The sequence below is a fragment of the Diceros bicornis genome, chromosome 1, assembly GCF_020826845.1.
Source record: "Diceros bicornis minor isolate mBicDic1 chromosome 1, mDicBic1.mat.cur, whole genome shotgun sequence".
Taxonomy (NCBI): domain Eukaryota; kingdom Metazoa; phylum Chordata; class Mammalia; order Perissodactyla; family Rhinocerotidae; genus Diceros; species Diceros bicornis.
In genome coordinates, this window is record NC_080740.1 from 34,105,630 (window position 1) to 34,131,774 (window position 26,145).

Genomic DNA, 26,145 nt, shown 5'->3' on the forward strand with positions numbered 1-26,145 from the left:
AAGCTCCTGCATCCGGAGCCGCCCTAGCCGGCACCGCCGCAGCCACTGCCAGGAGGGAGAAAGGAAAAAAGGGAGGGGGGCTGGAAGGGCTCGGCGGAGGGAGGAGGGGAGGTGGGGAGGGAAGGAGCGAAGGAGGAGGGAATCTCGCTCCTTTGCAGCGCCTCCGCCTCTTCTTTCTCTGGCTGGCGGCGACTCGGCTTCTCCTTCCACACCCTCTCCCAGTTCCTCGCCCCCTTCTCCGCCCACCCTCCCTCCGGAGCGTGCAGAAAGGGAGCTGTGGCGCGAGCGCGGCCGAGGGCGCCGGGGCGGCGGCGGCGGTGGGTGTGTGCGTGTGTGTGAAGGACGCCACCTCTCGCTCCTGCGTTCGCAGGCGACGGCGGGCGGCGGGGCTTCTCGCTCCGGCAGCGGCGGCGACAGCGGCGGCGGCTTCCGGAGTCCCGCCGCGAAGATGCTCAAAGTCACGGTGCCCTCGTGCTCCGCCTCGTCCTGCTCTTCGGTCACCGCCAGCGTGGCCCCGGGGGCCGGGAGCCTCGTCCCGGATTACTGGATCGACGGCTCCAACAGGGATGCTTTGAGCGATTTCTTCGAGGTGGAGTCGGAGCTGGGACGGTAAGGCGAGGCGCGGCGGCTGGGGCGTGCGGGGGACGCCCTGGACCTAGTGGAGCCTGGCGCCCTGCGCGCGGGCTCGGGCTTCTGGGGAAGCCTGCGGCGCGCACCGGGGCTGTCCCTCTCGCTGTGACAGCTCCCGAGGATGCTGGAGCCGGCCTCCCTGCCCTTCGGTTTTTCCCCACCTAGTGTCCGGGAGAGAGCTAAGCACCTTTCAAGTGCGAGTTGGGTCTCCCCGGGAGCGCCCAGGCTGGTGCCCCTGTGAGCAGCAGCCCGACTATCTTCCACCCTCCCTCCTCCTGGTTGCTGCCACTTCCCTTGGGTGACAGCTCCCACTGCACGTGGGCCCTGCTTTCCCAACTGGTGTCTTTGCTCACGATTATAGCTTGCCAGAGGGTCCTGTTTGTCTAGTTATTTTTTGGGGTAGGGGGCGGAGGGGGCCCCTCCAAATCATGACAGAATTATTGAATTAAGTTCTTCCTCCTTCCCCTCATCAAGCTCTCCAAAACAAGTGGCACTAGAAATTAAATTTAAGTACTAGCTTCCCTGCAGAGTCTGCTCAGGAGTGAAGGGGAGATGAATCATTTAAGAGAGTTGAAGGCAGAATAATGAACTAGTGTGGCTTTAAACAAAAAAGCAGCACATGTGCTCCAGGCAGTGATAATTAGTGAGAAGAGTTCTACAGCTCTTCTTTCGTGTGCTAGAGTGATTTATTTAAATTATGTATGCAAAAAGATATCTCCCTGGGGTTGCAGAAATGTCCCTCTTCTGAAGATCCAAACAGATAGTGGTTTTTGTCATGTGAATGCCGTATTCTCTCCTATTTTTATCCATTGAAAATTATTTTTTTCTTTCCCTTCCTTTCTTTTTCCTTCTTTCCTTTCTGTTATCCATAGGTAAGGAGACTTCTTTTCAATACACATTTTAGATCCAGGCCCTTTGTTATATGGAATCTGAAGATATAATTTCAACTGTTAACAAGTTGAAGCTTCTGTACTTAATACTTCTTTCCAATTTTATTTTCCATTCTTTTTTTGTTGGAAAGAGTTTAGCTAACAGCCATTTTCTTTTTTATGCCATTGGAGACCACAGTGCAGGATTCTGAATGTTGGTACTTAGTGGGAATGTGTAAGGGTCACCCTTCCCCTCCAGTTTGCCACTACTATTGATGGCTCACTGAGTACAGAAGGTGTGTAAGAAAGGGAAAACTTCTGAATGAAAATTTAGTAGTTTGTTGTTGTTTATAAATGTGTCAAAAATATTTGAACATTGAATCATGTGTACATAAGCATCCTGTTTTGACCAAGTTTTTCAGTGTTCATCTGAAGATCTGCTGTTGTATGTATTCACTAGTAGGTAAAAAATGAAATACCTCCTTCTGTAAGGTTTGAAACCTACTATACTTGTATGATGAGCTGCAGTGAGGCAGTGTAAACTTCTGATTCAAGAGATAATCTACTTAAAATTGTTTACTTAGTGTTTTAGAAACTGACACATAATAGAGGAAGTGCCTGATGGTGCTTTAGGGACCGTCCCACCACCGAGTCTAACTGCTTTCTCAGTAACGTTTACCTTAGAAGCCTCTAATTATCTCCGACTTATCCTCAGCACACATTATCTTTATGAATAACTTCTTCATCAGGAAAGTCAAGAAATTTCCTTTAATTTGAGGAATGGGAAAGTGGGCAGAGAGAAAAAATAAACTGCCAGTTGCACACATATACAGATGGTAGACTTCATAGGGAAAACCTAAGGAATTTAAGTTATTTATTTTTTTAAAGAAAGCTTGGTATTATATTTTGGAGGACAAAAATAAATCAGTTATATATTGCTGAGATTCTCACTCTGCTATCTAGTCGTTTGATTACCTTGAAAATCACAGAATTAAAATATTTTGAGAAAAAAGTTAAACATTCTTATTTCTGCTCTTTTTCGGTAGTCATGTATATTAGGTAAGTTCTCTGTAGATGGCAGTATTGGTGAAGTACATGCTTACTCCGTTTGGTTGAGACTTTGAGAAATATCACTTCATCATTAGTTATTGTTTTCAACAAAATAAACCTAAAACATACAGCAACTATGTTACAGATATAATTACTAAGAATCTATAAAGCCAGAGAATGCAACAGAATTATAATTCTGAGTATTGACTGAGTGACAGATGTCCTCTTCCTTCCTGCACTAGTGATGAAGTGGAGACTCATCAGTTTTGGTTTCAAGTCTTTATTCTCTTTACTCCCAGTCTTGCGCCAAATATGCCTGCCAGTGGTGACTCCAAGATCAAGACATTTAATTCAGAGTAACACCGTTGTCGTTAAGATGCTAAGAGAACAGTGTTGTGTAGTGCCATTTTGGTTAGTTCCAGGGTGTAGACAATCCCCTTTAGATTAAGTTAATTTTTGAATACTGTAGTCATTCCTCTATTACAATTATCTGTTGTAAACTGGTGACTCCTGAATTCAAGAAGATTGGCCATGTGACTATTAGGACAACACATCCTGAGGATGTGTTTGGGAATTTCAGGGAGCCGAATTCCCAAGGCTATAACCACCTGAAGCCCCTGGATGGTGCTGGCAGCACTGGTCTACATGTGGCCATTCAGACCAGGGCAGATGTGGTAGCTTTCTTTTTGTGCTGGGGGAGTGGTGGTGGTAAGGGGAATTATTTAAGAGTTTTAGGCAAACTAATTTGATTTTTCAAAAATCACATTTGAAATTACTGCTTTGTTTATAAAGTTTGTCAAAAAGTTTACAAAAATCATGATACACCAACAAATTTAACTCTACTTAAAAAGTTGAATTGGCTATGATCCTATTCAGGGCTCCATGTCCTGGAGAGCGGTTTGGTCCTTTGCCCAGTGATTTGAGAAATTGGCCTTTTAAAGGCTTTTCCAAGGGAGAAGGGAGGCTGACTCTGGTCCAGATTCTGTCCTGTGGTTTGGCACATGGAGGGACAGGATTTGGCCTGGCCTGCTCTGTGATGGGGACTTGGCCTGAGCATCCAAACCCATGTCCTGTTTTCCATTATTTCTCACCTTTTGTTTCTGTCTGTGATACGAGATTGAAAGAATGTAACAAAACCAGATGTATTCCCACACATACAAGTTCAGGGAAACCAAATGAGAGATAATTAGGACAAAAGAAGAATTGTGTTAAATTATTTTAGAATCAATTTTTTAAAAAATTTCCATTCCATTTACTATAGTTTTTTTAGGCTAGTGACTTTCAATCCCCACCCCTGCCCCCACAACTTGATTTATAATTAAAAAAGAAAAACATTTATATGGCAACCCAATTTAAGAATAATTATATTTGAGCATAATATCTAATACAATTTAAGCATAATGTATATATAGGATCCCTCGCTATATGTATTATTGCTTAGGAACCAAATAGATTTAGATAGTGAGACATATGTGTGTATATAATAGAAACAATTTTCATAAAACAATGTTTATTCTTATTACCAACAATATGCTCTTATATTTCCTGTTCTGTGCTGTTTGATTTTATTCTATTTCATTAAAAAATATTGGCTGAACCCATGTGATTTCACATCCCACTAATGGGTTGTGACTCAGTTTGAAAATGCTGCTTTAGGCCATAAATCTGTGTATGCCAGAGGAAAGTAGGAGGCAGAGTCCTTTTGAAAAATGCCCTGCAGACCTATTGGTAACATTGAGTGATCTCCATTTGCACAGCTCTGTGGAGAAAAATTCTCCCATCTTTGGCTCCAAGTCATTTTTGGGTTTCCCCTTTCAAACATTTTGGAAAAACTCTGGTGTCTCCCCAAAACCTGCTGGGTGCACTGTACTCTGGCCTGGCTGAGTGGCGCAGGAGGCTGGACTGGGAGCGCCTTCACTGTGGAGGGGAGAAAGTCAGAGGCCTGAGCAGTGGTGTGTTCCACTCGTAACACATAACTTTGGCCCCAGCTAATGGCCAGCAAACACTTTCTTGTAAAGAAACCTGAAAACTGTGCAAAATGGGCTTCTGTAAGAGCTCATTTTCTTACAGAAGGGCTCCAACCAGTGCTCCTGGCTGGTGAGGAATGAAATACTTTCTTTTGCCTTTCTCTTTCCTTCTCTTGGTTGGAGCCCCTTCCTGAGCCTTTCTTAGCCTGTGCTTCTCGGGCTTTTGGTCTTTCCCTCACACTTTCCTTTAAGGCCCCACAGCCTATCCAGGGTATACTGCTGGCCACAGATCTCCTGCCACATGCACTGCACTTAGTATCTTAAGCTCTTTTGGGGATAGTGTGTTTTTTATCTGACTAGGAGTTTAAAATACACCTGTTTGGTCTCTCTCTTGTTCTCTGTGTGCTTGATTCTTTTCTCAGACAGGCAACTCAGGAGCAAGGTGGGATTGCAAGCAGGAGAATCAAAACTGGGGCCCCACGGGCTCTTTGTGTAAACGTTGACTGTCAGCTCCTGGAAGCCAGGGTCTGTGGGTTTGGCTGATTCACTATTGTGTGCTCATTGCCTAGCACAGTTCAGTACTCAGCAGGTGCTCAACAAATGATTTTAAAGAGAATGAATGAATGATAATGAAATGGACTAGGCATGGTGGGCATGCCCCCTTCCTCATCTTTGAGATGTGGTCTATGTTGGTCCTGATGTGATGATCTCGGTTCTAGTGGCCCAGGGACAGGGAAATCCCGTGACCTGTTTATTTTCTCCGTAAAACTTTTGTGACCATGACCCTAATCTCACTCAGCGCTGGTTTCCTTTCTTCACAGTGCGAGGATGATAACTGCCACCTGTAGCTGGTAGGTGTTGAAAATAATGCTGCTTTTCTGTTGGCAGAGTGCTTTGTGGCTCTGAAATCAAAGGGATTCAGTTTCACCTTCACTCTCATTTTACCACAGGTGTGGCAGAATTAGAAATTAAATCAACTTGAACTTAAAGGCATGAAATGCCACCAAGCTATACCAACCACTTACGTTAATACATAGTAAATGCTAAATTTGGAAGTACACTCATTGTAAAGAGCCTTAACATCAAGTGAAGACTATGATAGGATCATTACTTTAAGAACACGCTATTTTTCCATGTTTAAATACTGTTACAACGGTAAAAATAACTCCTAATTTGGAAAAAAAAAAAGACACGTGCTATCTGCTTCTAAACTGTTCTGGAGAACTTTACTTGAAAAAAAAAAAGAGAGAGAAAGAAAACACTAACCACAAAATAGCTTCAAAGAACTTTCCTGTCAACACTTTACCCTCAGATGTATATGTGTGGATTATGTGTTTGCAGGAATACATTTGAGAATAAAGTACCAAGTGGTAGCCAAGTGAATTGTTTCAACTACTAGTTATTTTTTTTATGTTAATGATTTTTTTCTTTTTTGCTATCTTAAAAAGTAGTTCTCTTTAGACTTCCTTTTGGGAAAGCTAACATATCTAATAAAAAATATATTGAATTTTTAAAATTTCAAGGTCAGGTTTCTTCTGCAAAGTATAGTATTTAATCGAGTCAATGAACCATATAATTCAGGCCAAAGAATAACTTACATAGAATCAGTAGCAGCTAGAATCAAGGTTTTACTCAAATTATATTAACCTTTACCTTAATTATTTTTTAATCTATTTGATAATGCAGGATCATCTGACAATTTCATAACTCCAATGATTTAGTTAGGAAGTTAGATCTAAATATTGATGGCATGGTATTAGCACATGAAGGACGTGGACTCTTCATACAGTCCGTTTTTAAAATTCTAATTGCTGATGGAGGGCAGTGGTTGTGTGGGTGATATAAAGTAGTGAAAGGTTTGCATGAGAGATTTTCCTCAGTAGTCTTATCAGTGGGAGAGATCAAATGGGTTCAGGAGAGGTGCTGGACAGGGTGATTTATAACGATGGGCAAAGGGTAGGATGCATAGAGCTTTTCTCTTTCCTCTGGAGCAGCGTTTCTCAGCCATGGCACTGTAGACATTTGGGGCCAGATAATTCTTTGTTGTGGGGGCTGTCCTGTGCATTGTAGGATATTTAGCAGTGTCCCTGTCCTCTACACACTAGATGCCAGTGGCAGCCCCTCCCCCCAGGTTGTAACAACCAAAAATGTCTTTAGACGTTGTCAAATGTCATCCACTCTTCCTGTTGAGAACCACCGTCTCAGAAGCTTGAACCTATCCTTTTACGTGGTTTTCTTTTAGTTGTGTAGACAGTGAATGACAGGGAGGTTGATGGATTAAAATCAGTTGGCTTATTGAGTATCTGCTACAACCAAATGTTTCTCCCATTTCTATGTAATACCATTGACTTCTGTCATGTGTGCATACTGTGCTATAATTTCCTTAATATTTTTGTTTAAATCATCTCATTTTTGTTAACCTAAATTTTACTTACTGAGAATATTTAATTTCATTAAATTGAAAACTGGTATTAATGCCATAAATAGAAGCAAATTGTAAAAATAAATTGCAATAAAAACAAAGCATTTTTATTAAATTGTAGCTAGAAGTCTTTGTCTGCAGAAGTCTCTAAGCCTGAGGTTTTGAGGATTGTTCTTGTTTTGTTAAAAAGGGAGCTTATCAAAGATTAGCAAGGTTAAAACCATAGTGGCACAAATTGAGGTTTTCTTCTTGATGTAATCAGAATGATGGAACAATAATGGAAAAAAGAATGGTCTTCTCAATTTTGATCCCTTGTTATTTAATTCCTTGCTTTTGTGCTGCCTAAAGTCCTCTCTGTTATAGGTCTGACCTTTGGAATAACTGTGAACTAGGCCATTTATGTTGGGAGTGTGTGCAGGGCGGGGTGATAGGGCTAGAGTATGAATGAATGTGATAAATAAAACACTATTTGGTTTTCAAATGCAGTTTACTGATAATGAGGCATCAAGAATAAATCTAATATGAGATAAATAAATAAAACCAATATGAGATAAAGATATGAGAATCACAGCAGTCTTTATGATAGAGTGGTGATGCTGACTGGGAAGATTGAGGTGTCTTAATGGGAAGGGTGGACCTTGAAAATTTGTCTTACTGGGAGGTGGACCTTGATTTTAACAGGTAGAGCTTCCGTGAAGGGCGTGCCAAGTGGAAAGTACATTCTAAGGAAAGGCAAAATCTGGCAGAAAAATGCAGGGTATACATTTTATTTTGCAAACTTTACAAAACATGAACAGCATAATGGCTGATAAGATTTGGGAGGGTAAGTTGATATGAGACCAAAGAAGGCCTGTAAAAAAATGACTGAGTCTGTATCAATTGAAAACCAAAATTGTAGATAGAGAGGAAGTAAGGGTATGAGAACAAAAGGTGGCTGTAGAAGCAGCTGTGTCCTAGGCTGATGGTTAGGACTCAGAACTTACCCTAACCTGTAGTGTAGATAAACCAGGGGGTGGGTAAGAGAGAACTTACCATGTTGGGGGAAAAAAAAAAAAAAAGAAGGAAAACGAGACCCTCCCACAGCCTACGACTAGATAAGCAAGGGGAAGTGTGGGATCAAGGGATTTGAGATCAGTTACTGGGTAGAGAGCCTGTAAGGGACAGACAATAAATATTTTGGGTTTTGTAGGCCACACGGTCTCTGTAACAATTCTCAACTCTGCAATGATTAAGTGAAAACAGCCATAGACAACACAGAAACGAATGCACATGGCCATGTTCCAATAAAACTTTATTTATGACAGTGAAATTAGAATTTCACATAATTTTCATATCACAAAATATTTTTCTTCTTTTGATATTTAAAAACCATTTAAAAATGTAAAAACTATTCTTAGGTTGCAGACCATACAAAAACTAGTGGCTGCCGTGTTAAGCCCTTGGCCCATGGTTTGCTGACCCCTCAGCTGCATCAGTCAAGCCAAAATTCTACTCCTTCTCATTTACACGAGAATTTCAAGTTAAAATGATATCAAGACTTCATTTGATCAAGGAACTACCTTGAATCTCCCTTTTACTTTGAACATGTCAACCTGATACTAGTTTTTCAGGTGGGTGCAAGCTTTAAGTGCATACTCATCCTTTTTCTACATCTATTGAAACTGTGTCAGTTACAGTTCCGACCTATGTCACATGTTAGCTAGCTCCCTTCATCATTCATGTTTTTGAGAACAGAGAAGCTTTACTTGAAGTGTGTTTAAGTTAAATTTCCATGTCGTGATCAGCATTCACATCCGAAGACTATTTATTGGAGGGTCATTTGTTTTGTGTATAATAATTAAATAGGTTTCAAGTTGATCATTCTTCTATTATATTTGAAGTGACAGTTAATTACAAAATAATATGCTAAATAAACTATTGATAAAAGATTTGCCTCTAATTAGTAAAGTTTAATTAATTCATTTTTCTGTTTACTAATATATTATCTTCATGTTGCATAATCCTCCTATATGCCATGCATATATCTCAGATGGACTAACTCATGTCCTTTAAATTGAGACTCTGCTAAAAAAGCATTTTTTTGAAAAAATAGAATTATTCTTTTTTATTTTGAATAGAATTTAGAGCTAAACTAAGGCAATCACTCATATTTTGACTAAAGCAGAGATCTCCAAAGTGGGACATTCATATCCAGAGGGTGCATAATAAATGGGGTGCTAGAAGAAAATATTAGAGAATCTATTTTTGCTTATTTTTCTAATTTTTGCTATTTTGTTTTTGAATGTTTTGAAAAGAACATTACATATTGGTTCAGTAGCACATGTATTGCATTTATAGGTACATAAATATGCATAATTTGGGAGCATGTGCTCAAAAACATTTTTTTGGATGATTATTGGATCAATAAATAGTAGGTATAGGTGGATGCTGAATAAACTTCTTTACTTATATTTAAATAACATTATACTTTATGAAAATGATTTTAAAGCAGATATGCAAAATGCAAAAAAAAAGGAGATCATATTGCAAGGTGTGTCTTTGTACAGAAAGGGGAAGTGGGTACATATGTGCACTTGTTATGCATTTTAAGACTACCCGATGAAAGGTTTTGATAAGAATTTACTGCCATTGTAACCAAAAAAGTCACATAATAGAAAACAGAAGAAGAGAAAAGGAATGCAGCTTGCCCATAAAGCAGAAGGTTAAGTGAATTTTGTTTTTCTTTGTTGTTGAACCCCAAATTCATATTATTTGCAAGAACCTCAATTTTCCTATACCTACCTTACTTCATGGTAAATTTTGCCCACTGAGTGCATTTGTCTGAAGTGTGTGGTGGGCAGTAGTTGAAGAGTTGTGGGCATTAGTGCCAGGGTGTTAAGTTTAACCCGGTTAACAAATGTATTGTCATCACTTAATGACTTCTTAAGTCATGCTTCAGTGTGATATGGTTGAAAAATTCACCAGGTGCAAAAATGTTTCTTAAAAAGTAAAAAAGGCTAGCCTTGAGATACCCCTCTGGTTGGAATGGTCTGCTAAAAAAGTAATTTGTTTGCTCTACTAGTTTGTAGTAGCATTCTTACTTAAAAGTGCACTTTCTTTGATTTATGTCATGATTATAGACAGAACTTGACTAATATTATAAACTAGAACAAAGAAGAGTAGGGGATGGCAAATTTATGATTACGTTCATACATTTATTGTTACCTACAATGGAGTATTGAACGATTTCTCCCTACGTTCAGTCCTTATGGACTGTTCAGTAGGGACCTTTGCTTCCATTTTACCATTCATTGCACAGAATCTTGCACTTTTTAGGTTCGTCTCCCTTACTTCTTGTACTGCCTTGAAGGGACAGTTAGTGACAACTTTAATTTAGTAAGTGACAACCTTCCATTTGGGACTCTAATAGACGTACCAAGTTGTTCTTTAGTTGTGACAGCTATTAAGTCCAAGTTTAATCTTTAACAGGATATAAATATACTGCTACCTATTCGTTCAAGTGAATCTTATATATTTTTTCAAAGCTTCCTGTCAGGACAACCACTGAGAAAATAAGACTATGTTATTAAATATGACCAAATTCAAAATATATAATTCAATAAATCAGCTTGGCCTCGAGTGTTCAGTCATAATAGGCCTCTGAAGATTTCTTGTGTGAGTGGAAACATTTTTAGTGGCTCCTATGAGACTCTGGGCCCTTCCTTTCCTTTTTCCCTCAATGTGAACATGTGAGCTAGTAAAAATGTTCAGTGAGGTAAACTTGTGAGCAGCTCTCCTGAGAGTAACCTGTATCTAGAAGCCAACTAAACAGATAATAAACAGAGCCTGTCATGTGTATGAATGCCACATTAGTGAAGTGGAAACCTGAGGAAGTTATCAGGATAATCCACGACAAACTGATATAGTTTTTGCAAATCTTGAGACACTGAGGAAATGGAATGTCAGGACTGAGCTGAGATCCCAGGGAGCAGTTGAGGTTCTGGCCCAGGCCAGGAGGGGGCAGCAGAGCGCCGGTCCCGGCTTGAGCTGGCAGGTGGTGCCGGGGAATGATCCTCAGGGAGCCGCGCCCTAAGGGGAGAGCCCGGCAAGGCAGCTACTCAGGCCAGCTTCAAGCAGGCCATTCTGGACAATTGAGCTGGCCGAGGTGAAGGAGGACTGCTGAGCAAGGCAGGGGCTAAGACAAGAACTGAGCCAGATGGTGCAGGATGCGGACAGGAAAACAGGCAGGATAAAATTGCTACTTGATGGCTCTGTCTCTTTGGACATAACGTCGCACCTCGCTCAGCCTCATTTGTGAAATGAAGATCGTGGTGGTATGGTCCCCACAAGGTTGTTATGACGATGAAATGAGATCACGTATATAAAAACACTTAGCTCATTAGCTGGCACATAAGCTTTATGTCATTCCCCAGACAGGGCACGAGGCGGGAGGCAGGGGATAATGATTTGGAATTAGGTAGCTATAGGGGAAATACCTTAGTCCAGCCTACCTGGCTCTTTCAGCAGTCTGACCCCAACTTGCCTGCAAGCCTCATTCCCCACTTCCCCTAATTACCTGCACCGAGCTTGGTGTTGTGGTTTACTGTCTTTATGTACATTGTGAATTATTTTAGTAATACAAGGTGATCATCACCAGCACCATTTTTCAGATGAAGAACCTGAGGGTCAGAATGGTCAAGCAGCTTGTCCAAGCTTGCACAGCTGAGGAGGGGAGCAGAGCTGAGGTTCAAGCCGAGGTTTTCCTGACTACAGTGCTTGAGTCTTTCTGCTACACCCACCTTCCGCAAGGACCCCTCAGTAATCCTCTTATCTCTATGGTGTTGTGTATGAAACTCTCTTGGCCTGAAATGCCCGTCTCTTTCTAATTCCTCCAGGATAGTCATCCTACCCCCCAGGCAGAAGGTTTATCCTGTCTCACTCTCATACCATTTCATGTGTTTATTGTCTTACAGGTAAAGGCTTTGTGGTCTTCATCCCCAGAGTATCAACCCCGTATTTTATCCCCACTACTAAGCCCATTCTTCAGTCTACTGCTTGCCCCCTGTAAGTGCTTAATAAATGTTTGTGGAATCGTGAGTGAATGAATCAATGTTGGAGGAATTAGGTGAACAGCTGCAGACATCTCTCTTTTGGTTAAATCTCTCTTTCTTCAGGATGTTTTCCCTACACAGCCCTCTGCTAAACCAGCACACTGTGAAATTACTTATTCAATGCTTTTAGAATGTAAGCTGTTGCGGGCCGGGCCTCTGTCCCCTTGTTCACTGCTGTGTCCCCCCTTCAGTGCCTGGCGGGTAGTGAGCACTCAGTAAATATTTGTTGAGTAAGTGAGTACCAACAGGGCTTCTGCAATTGAAAGTCCTTTGGAACTCAAGGGACTCTGGTCTTCTATGGGTCTACTCTGTCTTAAAGGGCTTCTGTCTCTGACAATCGGGACTAGTGTGACCTTCTATGGTTAGATCATCTACCTCTAAGGTCCCCTCTAGCCGCAAGCATCTGTGCATCTACATTTTCTTCCAGTTGTATTCTCTGGATGATTATCTTAGTTCTTTACTGCGTTTAGGAGACAGAGCAGCTTTTGGAGTAAGTAGGGCTCTAAGCTCCAAAGGCTTTATAAATGTTGGAGGACCCTTGAATCATTTTTATTCTTATTTTGTGCTTTTTAAATGCCTCACCTCTTTTTAGAAATATGTCCTCATTGTTATATTTGCTCATTTTTAGTTCCTTTAGTGGACCATACTAATGCTGGCAATAGTTGTGGATATCTAGGATTTAGCAAGAAGGTATTTTTCTTAGCTTTCTCCACTCCTCTAGTTTGGTTTTTAAAAGGAATCATTCTTTTCAAAAAGCTTGACTTATGCCCTGTTTGTGGCTCTGTAATGGATTAGCAGTCTCCTGTAACAGTCCTGTAACACCTGCCCTGTCTGACCACAGGAGGGGAAGGGAGAGCTGAGGAAAGGATCAGGAAGGAGATAACAACATAAATGGCCTTTCTGCTCTATCTTTATTTGGGGATATTATTTAAAAACCATCCATCAAGATGTGTTATTGTCTGATAAAAAAATAAATCACTCCTTGACGTTACTTCCAAGTAGGGTCACTCACTTTATGTTCATGACTTTTATGCACTGTCAAAATAATTATTCTTAAAAATTAAAAAAAGAAAGGCCACTCTTCACCCAGGTCTATTTCTTGTTTTCTGAATCCAGTTACACCTCAACCCACAAGCACCTGTGTCCCTGCCTGATTCCTCCCTGTTTCCTTTTTCCCACCAGAGCCCAGGTGCTTCCATTTTCCTTGTATCTCCCATGGTGGTGGACTGAATGTTTGTGTCCCCCAAATTCTTATGTTGAAGCCCTAACCCCCAATGTGATGGCATTTGGAGATGGGGTCTTTGGGAGATAATTAGGGTTAGATGAGGTCATGAGGGTGAGACCTCATGGTGAGATTAGTGCCCTTATCAGAAGAGACACCGGACACTATACACTCTCTCTCTGCCGTGTGAAGACACAGCAAGAAGGCAGATGTCTGTAAGCCAGGAAGAGAGCTCTCACCGGAATCCGACCACGCTGGCCCCCTGATCCTGAACTTCCAACCTCCAGAACTGTGAGAAATAAATTTCTGTTGAGTACGCCACCAGCCTGTGGTATTTTGTTATGGCAGCCTGAGCCGACTAAGACATGCTTATGCCCTTCTTCTCCAGTTGGATATCTATCTGACTTCAGACATAACCACAGAATGCTTGCTATCTCTCAGAAGCTAACCTGAGTTCACCTAGGCTAATGTGGCCAGCTAAGTTTGAGGAAAGCGATGTGCTTTTCCTTTCCCAGATGCCCACTGTTGTTGTTCTCCCAGATGTTGGGGGATGTAGTCTGGACACCACTTCACAGGGAGTGTGGCCCCCACGTTTGGTCTGCCCAGGGTGGCTGGAGCTGCCTTCTAGTCACTAGCACCTAGGGATCCACTGTGCGTCCGTACCTGTTGGCTTCCCAAGTGCCTGTGCCTGCCAGCTCCCAGCACATTACTTCCTCAGCAGCTGGCACAGGATTTTTTTGTTGCCAACTAGAAGCTCAGCTATTAAAAAATAAAACTTGGCCCATCTTGAGTATCATATGTTTTTCTCAGGACCTGGCTCTGCGTTCTGGCACACCTCACACGATCACTTGGGCACCCCTCTCAGGAGCGAGACCCCAGTGTTCCTTTGGGTCTCCGGCCACATTTTCACCTGCTTATTCCCAATGCGATTCCAGCCTTAAAAAACCTGTGCTACTATGATTAGTGGAGGGCCAGTTTACCAACATTTTACTTGGTCTCGTTGAGTATATTAACCTGTTCAGTGTTTCTTTAGCGCTAGGCTGCCTTATCTAAGAGTTGGTGTCAGTTTTATATCATAGACTATAAATTATCAAGAATCAGGTTCATGTGTCTTAGGTTAATGAGAAGCTAACACACAACATTGAGATGTGGGTGTTTACTGCATGACTTCACATGAGGATGAGGTGATCCAAGAAAAGAGATCTTAATGTTTGTAAATATTTACTTCTCTTCTTTGTATTTCACATACTGAAAAGAACGTGTGGTATAACCTTAAGGTTTTCCATATCTGCAGACAAAAGGACAGCTGGGGTAGTTTAACAAAACTGCTGTAGGGGGTCTATCTGTGTAATTTTTGCAGGTTGCTTTGCTTATAAGAAGGGCGTTAAAATTAGAAAATATTAATCATTTTGTAGCTTTAAGACCTTATTTGCACTAACTTTAATTCTTTGTCGTAGACTCATTAACTTTTTATTCAGAATAATGCGTTCTTCACTGAAAAGTTAAATACCAGACCCAGAATCACTGCAACTTGCCTATGATTCAGACATAAGCAATAGAGTCCTGGAAATCATTTAAGGATGTAAAATATATATCTAGTAAGGAGTATTTTAGAGCAGTCTGTAGCCTGTGTACACTGATAAAGAAAACCTATCACACAGAAGAGACTTCTTATACTTAAATGATGTCACTATTAGCCATAGCCTTACCTAAAAAATGTATTTCTCTAACTTGGTACCTAAATGGTAAAATAAAGTTTGACTTCTGGTTTCATCATACATTTCGTTAGTAGCTGCTATTAATTGTCTTAGTCTCTGCTGGTGAAGGGATTTCTTTGCAGTACTTAAGAAAACCAATTAATGAACTTTGAGAAAGATGTTAATGAGATATGCACGGCTGGGAAAAAGAGGAAAAAAATAGAGCCCAGATGACTTGAGAGATGCCTTTCCTGAGTGTCATTTGGGTAGGGAGTATTAATTCTGGAACGGCTCTCTGTAAAGGAGGCAGCATCATAAATGATTCAATATCACAATCTTTCAAGATGTCTTCTGATTCCAAGATTCTGGAAATGTGTTGGCTGTAGGCCAAAGCTGAGAATAACAAGCCGGGCTGCAGGCCACATAAGATGAACCTATGACTCTAATATATATTAACAGAACCCTCAGTGGCAACTATGGTGGTGTAAAAGTACATTCCGACTCTGGTACCTATTAGCTGTCTATTGTTAATGAATCTTTTAAACTGTAATGAGCTTCACTTTCCTCATCTGTAGAGTGAAAATACTAGTGCCTTTCTCACAGGGTCGTTGCAAAGATTTTAACAAGATGAATTATGTGGTATATTAAGCAAAAAAGCTGTGCACTTACTGTGTAAGACTTTTTATTTGAGTAATAATAATTACTATTCCTTTTACTCTTAAGTCCAGACTTTATTTGGATTTCATCAGCTTTTCCATTAATATCCTCTTCCTCTTCCAAGATCCAATCCAGGCAACCACTCTGCATTTAGTTGACATGTTTTTCCCTGCCTTCTCTGATATGTGACAATTTCTCAGTCTTTCCTTGTTCTTCATCACCTTAACAGTCTTGAGGAGTACTGGCCAGGTATCCTGTAGAATGTCCCCCAAATCTGGATTTGCCTTTTGTTTTTCCACATGGTTAACTGGGATTATGGGTTTTTGGAAAGGATACCACAGAGGCGAAGTGCTCTTCTTGTCACATCACGACATCTCTGGTGATAACCTTCATCGCTTGATGAAGGTGGTGTCTGCCAGGTTTCTTCACTGTGCAGTTACTATTTAGCCCTTTCCCCACTCTGTCCAGTCTTTGGAACTGGGTTGCTAAAGCTGAATCTAGCCCACTCTTGGGAGGGAGGGTGATTAAGCTCCACCTCTATCTACATATATTATTTATCTACATATATTATTTATAGTTCTTCTGTAAGGAAGATTTGTGAGGTATTATTTTACCACTAATAAATTCTTACATATATATAAGATGATTGAATATCTTGTCATTTTCCAAAATTCTTGTAAAAATACACTACCACTGTAAATCATGCAATTGGGAATGTACTAGACAGTGAGAAACTTTGAATCTGGTAGAAGCTGTCCCTGGAATCTTGTGCTTAGACAATGGAGCATATTGGAGATGAGGGTTTAAGGGAAGGTTATGAAGGCAGAAAATCTCTTTTGTCTTGACAGAAGTAGGTCAACTCTAGGCAAAAAATGGTCTCTCTATGTATCTTGTAGGTGCATAATTCATAACAGAAACAGCCCTTTTTTCAGGTGGCCTGCTGACCTCTCCATTGGAAGACCACATAGGAAACTAGGATGCAGGCTATTCAAGACTGACTGCATCTTCCAGTCACCCCTAAACAGCAACCAACACAAAACCTGCTCTTTAACTTGTGTACCCTGACTCAGTACATGTTACCACCATCTACTGTGACCCCCTACCTAGTATCATGAGAGGCATTCTGGATTTCTCCTTCACCTCTGCTAATAAGATATATTCTTCCACTTAATAGATATACAACCCTGGGAAAGTCACTTATCCTTTCTGAGCCTCAGAAGAGGTATGATAGTCTGATAAATTTATGAGGATTCAGTGAGATTGTGCATTGTAAGGTTCTTGGCATGATGTGTATTGCACATTCAATAAAGGTTATTAAGTGTGATTTCCATTTCTTAAATATATTTTAAATCAGTCGCCTCCTCTGTCTGGCCACTGTTCCTTTTAGTTCAGTTCATTAGGAGCTCTTTGTATTGCACTGGTATCTTAAATCTTGTCTCTACTCCCATCCATTCCCCATTCTGCTTGGAAGGTGACCTTTCTAAGGCCAAGTTTGATTATGTCACTCCCCTGCTTAAGATACTTTAACATCTTCCATCCCATCCGGGATGTAGACCCTTTTGCATAGACAGCAGGTCTTTTCAGAATGGCTTCTGTTGCTTCCCTGTGTTACTCCCACCACATTCTCCCACCTGCTTTCTCACCGTGGGCTCCAGCCCGACCAGCTGTTTTTCCTCACGCAGGATCCTCCTTTAGGAGAGCACAGGGAAGCCTTGCCTGACTCGGAGGCAGGCAGTTTTACACTCCGCCTGTACAGTTCTGGGGCACTGCCCACAGGGCTCCTCTGCCTCTACGTCTTGACTGGAGCTCCTCCAGGATTCTTTAGTTCCCATGTGCCTCCACAGGCTCTGGCAGGGGGTAGAATTTTGACTGCTCTGGAAGAATATAGGTCGTATCATGCCCGAGTTAACTTAACTGGAAATTTTACTAGCCCTGTGGTGATCCCTATTCCCCTCTCGGCCAACTTTTTTTTTTGTTTTGCACCTTTTGAAGCCTTAGAGAGATGAGGCGGGATTCAGGCATACATCTGCGAGAGATACATAGATAATGGTTTTCTTCTGTGTTCAAAAAGGGACAGTGCTGGTGGTATGTTAAACCTCAAATTGTAAAAACAGTGAAGATATTGTGATTATACCCTGTGCCTCTATCTACATGACTAGAATGTGCGAATATCATTCTTAAGGTTCTGACTTAGATTTTCAGAAACGTGGAGCTGGACAGCACCTTAGAAATCAAGCACAGAGAGGGCACATGTCTTTCCCAGCACTCCAAAGCTAGTTAGTGGTGGAAATGGGACCAGAACCTCGGTCTTCTGCGCTTTGACTCTGTGACCCACTTCCTCTCCTCACAAGCGCCATTTGCAGAAACCTGGGCTTAAACCCATCCTGGCTCTTCTTCCTAAAGCTTTCCTGAGTTATTTCAGAATACAAAATTTCTCATCTCCAAGAAGCTGTTACAGACTGTGATTTTTAAATTTGCACTATTTTCTATGTCGTGTTTACATTTTTTTTTTTTTGTAGAGGATACAGTCTTAAAAATTAAAATGCAACAAAAACTATTAAACATTGGGTGGTATTTTACACTTGATTTCTTCTACATTTTGGACAGTGTTTGTTCACCTAGTAGAAAAGCTCTGTCCTTAAATGTATTGAAGTCACATTTAAGAATCCTAGCATGCGTATCAGAGTGAATTCTGTCATTCTCATACAACTCATTGAAGAAACTAGTCAAATACGCAAGTGCCCCACCCACTTTAAAAAGGCTGCCTATATTAACATATAAAATAAATCATCTTTATTTGTTCTTTCTAATTCCAGGAAAATGGAATATTTGAGCAGATGCAGTGATTAATATGTTACTCCAATATTGAGCAGTACTTAGGAACTAGAAAAATTACATAGAGGTGTTTTTATGATGCCTGTACATGTCATGAGACCAAGGCAATTTTCTTATATTTGGGGACACTATTGATTCCAAAAGTTATTTATAAGAGAAATATATGGGATATTTATTCTTAATTTCAATTAATGCTACCAGCACCTGATTTACATTCAATAAATATTCTTCTCTTGTCTTCCTTACCCCAATAATTTTGCTGACTATAGTGATAAGCTGGCAAGTTAGGTTTTAAGTTCTGTTAGCTGATAAGAAAAAATATTATTATTTATTATAAATAGAAATGTTAGAAGTGTTCATTATCAATAACAGGGAAAATTGCAACAATGTCTTATTTCTTTTGTTCACATGCATATATCTGAGCCCGTGCTGAAGAACGCATATATCAACAACAGTTAAAGCCGTGTCTTTTCTTCCTTTCTTGATCTACTTTCTCTGATATGAGTCAGCACTGCTCTGTCCTTATTTCTCTCAAACAACTTCTACTTTGGCCCCTTCCATCTGGTTTTTATCCTCATAATTCCATTAAAAAGCGACAGTTGAGTTCCACTTGACTTCCACCTCCCAAACTAATTCTCTGATCTCACGTTTTAAACCTCTTAACTGCCTGTGAATCTGTTGATAAGAAATTTTCCCTTACCTTTTTTAACATGATAAGATGACTGTGCTCTGTATGCCATGAGCGTTCATGGACAAAGTTTACTGATGTAAATAAAACTTAGCACAAAACTCGATTGAGTGTGTATATCATAATCATGTGAGCAATGTTATCAGCCCAGGAGTAAATGGTTCTCACAAATAACTGTAGTTTGTATAACCTGTGTTCAGCATGGCCATATTTTTAGTTTTATTCTTCTATGTCTATTTATAAAGAGCATCAATGTTGACAGTTTTTCCTGCCACCATGTAGAGCAGGGATTCCTAATTTCAATCCATAGACTCGGTGCCTGTGTTTCAGGACTACATGAAGTTCTTGAAATTGAAAGCTAAATTTTATACGTGTAAATATTTTTCTGAGGAAAGTGACCATAACTTTCATTAAATTTTCCATGATGTTTAAAGAGTCCTGATTGAGGTTCATCTCCACACACGTATTCTTACATATGCTCAGAACAGTTGGATAGCACGAGGCTTGCATTGACCTCATCATTTAGCAGACTTCTTTTTTCTCTCTTCTGCTACCCTGCCCCTCCATATATCCCCAACCAGGGCTTTCCATGCTCTTATATTCTCAGTTTTTACCTCTTCCATGTTTCTTTTTATTAGTTAGGATGCTGTTATGTGCAAGTGTAATTCAACAAATATATACCGAAGCACCAAAAGGAACCCAACTCAGATTGTCTTAAACAATGGAATGGATTTATTGGCTCAAGTAACTAAAGTCCAGAGGTTGTTCAGATTTTACATGTGGTTTGACTTGGACACAGATTTATCTTTCTTCATTTCTTTCAACTTTGCCCTCCTAGGTGTGTTGGCTTCGTCCTCACGTTAGCTTCCCTCATGGTAGCACAGTGCAGCAGTCTGAGTCCTGATGTTGGCAGCCAACCACCATCATCTAAGACAGTAGGGATCCTCAGCTCCTTCTCTCATTTCCTAAAGCAGGACCAATCAGAGTGGATAGGGCCGTGTCTGGGTACTAACTGCCTTAGGCCTGTACTGCCACCATGCCAGAACAAGTCACTGAGACAAAGGGGGAGAGATTACAATGTCTGGTTGCTGCCAGTCAGGGTCTACTTTTAGGACTTTGGCAATTCCAACTTGAGTGTGGGTGTGAGTGTGCATTGCTGGTAGGAAAGATGCTGAGCGACAACTAACAATATTTATTATATCCCTTAATTTAAGTGGGGTTCTGGCATACAGCTCCTGGTATCTGATTACAGTTATGCTGTGGAAGATAGGATTTTACTGCCATAGAAGAGGGGAATTTATTGTGTTCCTTAAAGGAAACTATGTGAAATATTAGTTCCTTCGTTTTTTGTTTGTTTGTTTGTTTGTTTGTTTTTGCTCAGGAAGATTAGCTCTGAGCTAACATCTGTGCCAGTCTTCCTCCACTTTATATGTGGGTTGCTAACACAATGTGGCTGATGACTGGTACAGGTCCCCACCCGGGATCCAAACCCACAAACCCAGGCTGCCGAAGCAGAGTGCGCTGAACTTAACCACTATGCCACAGGACCAGCCCCCTTCGGGATGTTTGATCAGTCAGAGTTCTACCAGAGAAACAGAACCAGTAATTAACACACACACACACACACACGCACATGCGTGCACTTTTAGTTATTTTTTAAATTTTATTTATTTATTTATTTCAAGGTATTGGCTTACATGATGTAGAGGCTAGCGAGTCCAAAATCTGTAGGGCAGGCAGGCAGACTGGAAACTCTTGGCAGGAGCTGATGCTGTAGTCTTGAGGCAGACTTTCTTCTTCCTCAGGGAAACCTCAGTTTTGTTCTTAAGGCCTTAAGATTGATTGGATGAGGTCCACCCACATTATTGAGGACAATCTCCTATACTTAATGTCAGCTAATTGTAGATGTTAACAAGATCTATAAAATACCTTAACAGCAACATCAAGACTAGTGTGTAATTGAATAATGGGCTACTATAGCCAAGCCAAGTTGACACATATAAAACTAGTGATCACAAATGTAGTAATAGTACGGCCAAAGAAGAGTTCTGCGGTTAAATAAATTTGAGAAACATTATATTAAACATTGCTGTAGGACTTTTCATTCTATAATGTGCTCAAGTACATTGTGGTTTTTAACTATTTCTCATACTTGCTTGATCAAGGACATTTCTTTGTTGCCCTGAAGAATATCTCACTGGACTGGTGTTTCACAGAATACATTTTGGAAAACAGTGGATTAAACTGTGACTAAGAAGAAGGACTTTACTATAATTACGGACAATTTTATTTGTTTGTATGTTTCTGTTGTTTGTGCTCTTAAATGTATTAATGTGTGTTCCTCTTCCTCTGTTAAATTATAAGCCCCTTTGGGATCACACATTTTTTATCTTCATGAAGTGGAAATTCAATAATGTTGACTGAGAAATATTCTTAGATAAATGAATGGTTATTAAGTCTCGGGTTAATGATCTTTATGTTTGCTCAGAGCCATCACTTTCCCTTGGCAGACATTAAATTATAATAGCTTTAAAATGCTTGCTGCCCTTTGGAGATTTTCTCACTGTGGGGAACCAGCTAGTAGGATCGAGCAGGTTCCATGTTCTGGGCATGATGAGCCTCTTTTTATTACTTTTACTTTTTAATGTGACAGGCTATAACTTTGTTCTACTTAAGAGATTATTTAAATCCATAGAAAACAAATAAAAAAACAACAGGACAGGTTAAAGTCCTGAAAGTGGGTCTGTTGTTTTGTTTTACTATCCTCTCACAATATCCAGCACACTGCTTTACTCTCAGTGGTGCGTGGTGTATGTTGTGTCTGACTCTTAGAAAAGAAAAATATTTCCTCTTAACTCTGCTTAAATCCCTTCTTATTGTGATGCCATATTATTAGATCAAACAGAGCTGAGATTTTCTCTTCTGTAACCTATCAGTAGTGTCATGTGGTCTAGAGATGGTCTAGAGTCTAGATGTGGCTTAAAGTCCTGGCCAGTAATCAAATCGTGTAGTGGGGAGATCCATCTGCCTGGAAGGGAGTGGAGCATGAGGGACAGATGTGATTGTCACCTGATGTCCTGAGCATGTGAGCTCTATCTTGAATTCTTGCCAAATCCTCTGAGCTGCTTCCTATATGCGGGCCACCCTAATCTGTCTGCATGGTTGCTGTCAACAAGTAAAAATATTTTTGGAAAACAAATCAAAATTTAAAATCTGATTTAACTAGAAAGGTACTAGTTGAATCTGAAGGGATTATTGTTTTAAAACAGCCATTCTGATTGAATTCAACCGGATTACTTAAAAGCCACTTTGTGTGGGCATGAAAAAGTGGGCTTATTAGTTTCCTCTTCCCTTCCTCACTGTACAAGAGAAAAAGAGGCTTTAAAGCTGTCCTCAGTCAAGGAGTTGGGATAAAGCCCAACCTTGTGAAACTTAAGAATTTTTTTCCTCCCAAGGACAGAGATGATTATCTGCTTTGCTTGAGACAATAGCCTAAAAACTGAAAAGAGCTAGCCTTAAAAAATTTTTCCCAGATTATAAAATGAAAAATCTAAATATTACCATGTTTTATATACAATACAATGTATAAATTTATATTTGTTATAAATAAATATAACATTTAAATATATAAATAATCATAAAATAATAAATTCATTTTGTGTGTAGAAATTTTGGAAATGATAAACAAAAGGCAGACAATAAAAATTACTTTGAATCTCTTTACCCAGAAACGATCTCTATTCACATTATGCTCAGTTCTTTTTGTATTCATATATATATGTATGTGTAACTGTTTTCACCTAATTATTTATCTCCCCAAACAATTATTTTATTTTAGGGCCTTAAGGTTAATGTTTTATGAATTTAAGAATAGATTTTTTGTTGATTCATTTTTAATATGCTTTTATATAATTCATATAAAATATGAAAACATATTTAATGTGTTTCATTGAGCATACAAAATCACATCCAATAGTAGCAGCTGACCTTTAACAGGTGTGTACCACGAGCTGGGCATATGATCTTCATTGTCCTCAGCTCTCACAGTAACCTGCTAGGTACGCATTATTAACCCAAGGAAGCAGAGGCCTGCAGAGCACGATGACCTGTCCATGTCACACAGGTACAAGTGCCATGGCCCAGACTGTCTGGTTGTCTGTCTGACTCCAAAGCTTATGTGCTTAAAACTATCGTATTGCCTCTTCTGAAATGAATTCCATATCGAATTTACTAGGCCCCAGATGAAATATCTAAGATACAATGAAATGAAATTATGAGCAAATTAGTCCTGCACACAAATTTGATATTCAGGACTTGACAGAGGCGATTCAGAGTGCTTTCACATTTCAGAGGGATGATATGAGCATATCATCAGGGAGCTGCAGAGAGCCAGAGGAGAGAGCCCTTTGCCTGGTCCTACCCTATTGAAGCCATGATGTCTTTAAAGAAGGAAGATTTTCTCCATGTCTTTTCTTAAAAATCAGGCTTGTTTTTGATAATGGCCTCAAAATAGTATCAGAGGACCCAAATTGGTGACTTTGAGCTTAGCTGATAGCACATTCTATTTTGTTATCCATTATTAATGCCTATGAGCTCACTATGTGCCTACTTTTCATTTCTAGAACAATGCTCACACGCTGAAGGTTCAGCTCCATCCCCCGGTATACACTTCTCCTTCATATAGTGTCTCCATCGCTGCAGCATTCGTTTTTCTTCCTCGTATCTGCTTCGTTCTTTCTATTCTTACCTGGAACCCATGTTGCCATCTCTCTCTTCTTCCTTTTCTCTTTCAGTTTTCCATTCCCCATAACCATTGTCTTCTGTCCCGACTTCCGTTTTATCTTCCATTCTCACCTTTGATTCCTGTGCCGGGCAATACCCAATTCTGAGCTCTATCCTTGAGGTTTCTCATTTTTTCATACTCGTTTCCTAGCCCCTCTCAGCCCCTCAATAAAGTGTAACTTTTGTTAGCCTGACAACTGCCTTGGCTTTGTAAATTTGTGTATATTCTTTGCTGTTGCTTGCTGTACTTGGAAACCACTTTCGCTTTCAGAGTGGAGGGCATTTCTATATCTTTAAGAAATATAATGTGGGTAGCTGTGTTTTATATTTTCCATTCCCCTTAGCTGCACTTTCAGGAAGTGATTGTTCTGTTTCCAGTGGAAAGGTTCTCATGTTGTGAATAATCTGATTGTATTTTACTCTTCAGCAATCTGTTGTGCCATGCACAAAGGCTTTTGACCAAAAGAGTGACATCCAGTCCATTCTGCACTGACCAATCCACTTCATTCCAGACGAACAAGTGTCCTTTTTGAATTCTTTCTCCAGGGTCATTTAGTCTAGCAAAGGTCTTCTGTACGTGTGTGTTCAAGTTGATCTTGGAAATATACAAGTGCACTGGTAGTAATAAAAGACTCCAAGACCATAACAGAAGGAAACTACCTAACAAGACACATTCAACGTGTTTGCCATGCCCACTACATCACAAGTCTGGAAGGAAGGCAGGGCTGGGTTAATTATAACCTTCTCTTCATTTAGCTTCTTTTTAAAATAAAGAATACAGCAATGAGAATTCAGTTTGAGAGGGCTTTTATTTCTTTCCGTAATGTTTCTAGTGTCTGTTTTCTTTAATTCTCTCCCTTTGCTTTTTATTTTTCTCCCTCTGCCTAGTCTTTTTCTCCCTTTAAATGCTTCTAAGTATCAAATCTAAATAAGTCATAATGTGATATATAGCTGTGATGGAAGGGAAATTTCAATGTGTATTCACTAATGAAGGTTTCCCGGTACATAAGTACATGGAGGAGGCTCATCCTTTTCCAGTTCACGTTGTGTGGCATAAGTATGTGACTTGGTGGTATTGAGTTTGGGGTTCACCAACTTGTTCGTGACCAGGTCTTCAGTGTTCGTGTCTCCTTACCACTAAAGAACTCAGATTTGATGGGAGAGAACAGGGACTAATTATGAGTCCAAACTCTATGTACATTTTTTTCCTTTATGCTTGTATTACTTCTAGAGTCGTGTTAGCATAACAGAAGGCATCTAGGCTAGGGCAGAGTGATGCGATGCCAAGGCATAGTCATAATTATAGGATGCCAAGGCACCATCATATTCACAGCAACTCTGGGAATTACTCCCCGAGTCTGTAGTCTACACTTTCCAAGAATGGATCTATCTGGAGATGTATTTTAAACCTTGTCAAAATCATTTGTCTTGGCTTCTTCAGTTGATTTATGTGGGGACTCTGATCATTGGCTGCTGAAGTGCAATCTGTACATAGAGATATAGGTCTCACACTGTAAATAGTATGGCATATCGTAAACCATGACAGAGTGAGTGCTTTCTTATATATTTTTGTTTAGTATGGAGAAGTGTGAAAACAAACCAACCAGCACTGCTTCTTATTTGGACCTTCATGATATATTCAAGACCAGTGTTTTCTTATATATTTTTCCTGGATCTCTCCATTTAACCAACTTTAAACTGAAAAACACTTTTGGGCAACTGATGGTTACTAATGGAGTTAGTAAAACAAAATCCTATGAACCCTATTTACAGGTCCCAATAAGGACATAAATGCAATACTTAATTTAAAAAATCTATAATGGCATTCTTAGCAATAGGCTAGTAACTAATACAGAATAATAATGTTGCAATAGTAAGCTAATTGTAATGTAATGTTAACAAAGGGAATTTATTAGAAAACCTATGACTAAATTTTTTATGACTTGCTACATATTTGTTTTCTGGAAAAATTCTTTTCTATCTGAACCTACTGATTTTCAAAATAAGGACTGGATAAAGAATTTGTCCTTAATGTAATGAGAAGTAATTAATGTAGCATTGCATGGACTCGAAAAATAATTCCAATAGTCTACAAATTTTCACCAGTCTGACAATGACTTAGCAATAGCAAGTGATGCTACCTGTATTGGTGTCAGCTCCACATGGACAAAGCATGAAGAGAAATAGGGCTCAGGCTGTAAATTGTATTTTCATTTGTATTAGCTTCCTTATTTTT

General features: G+C 40.0%; 1 protein-coding gene across 2 annotated transcripts in view; it reads left to right on the plus strand.

Annotated features, from left to right (window-relative positions):
* Window positions 1-205: 205 nt before the first annotated feature.
* Window positions 206-26,145, plus strand: part of CAMK4 (calcium/calmodulin dependent protein kinase IV) — a 217,947-nt gene continuing 192,007 nt past the window's right edge. For both annotated transcript variants that reach the window (XR_009219728.1, XM_058538382.1), the window contains exon 1: window positions 206-609. Coding sequence is in view for 1 of the 2 variants with exons in the window: in XM_058538382.1 (XP_058394365.1) it covers window positions 449-609 (161 nt within the window). In the remaining variant the exon portion in view is untranslated. The remainder of the gene's footprint in view (window positions 610-26,145) is intronic.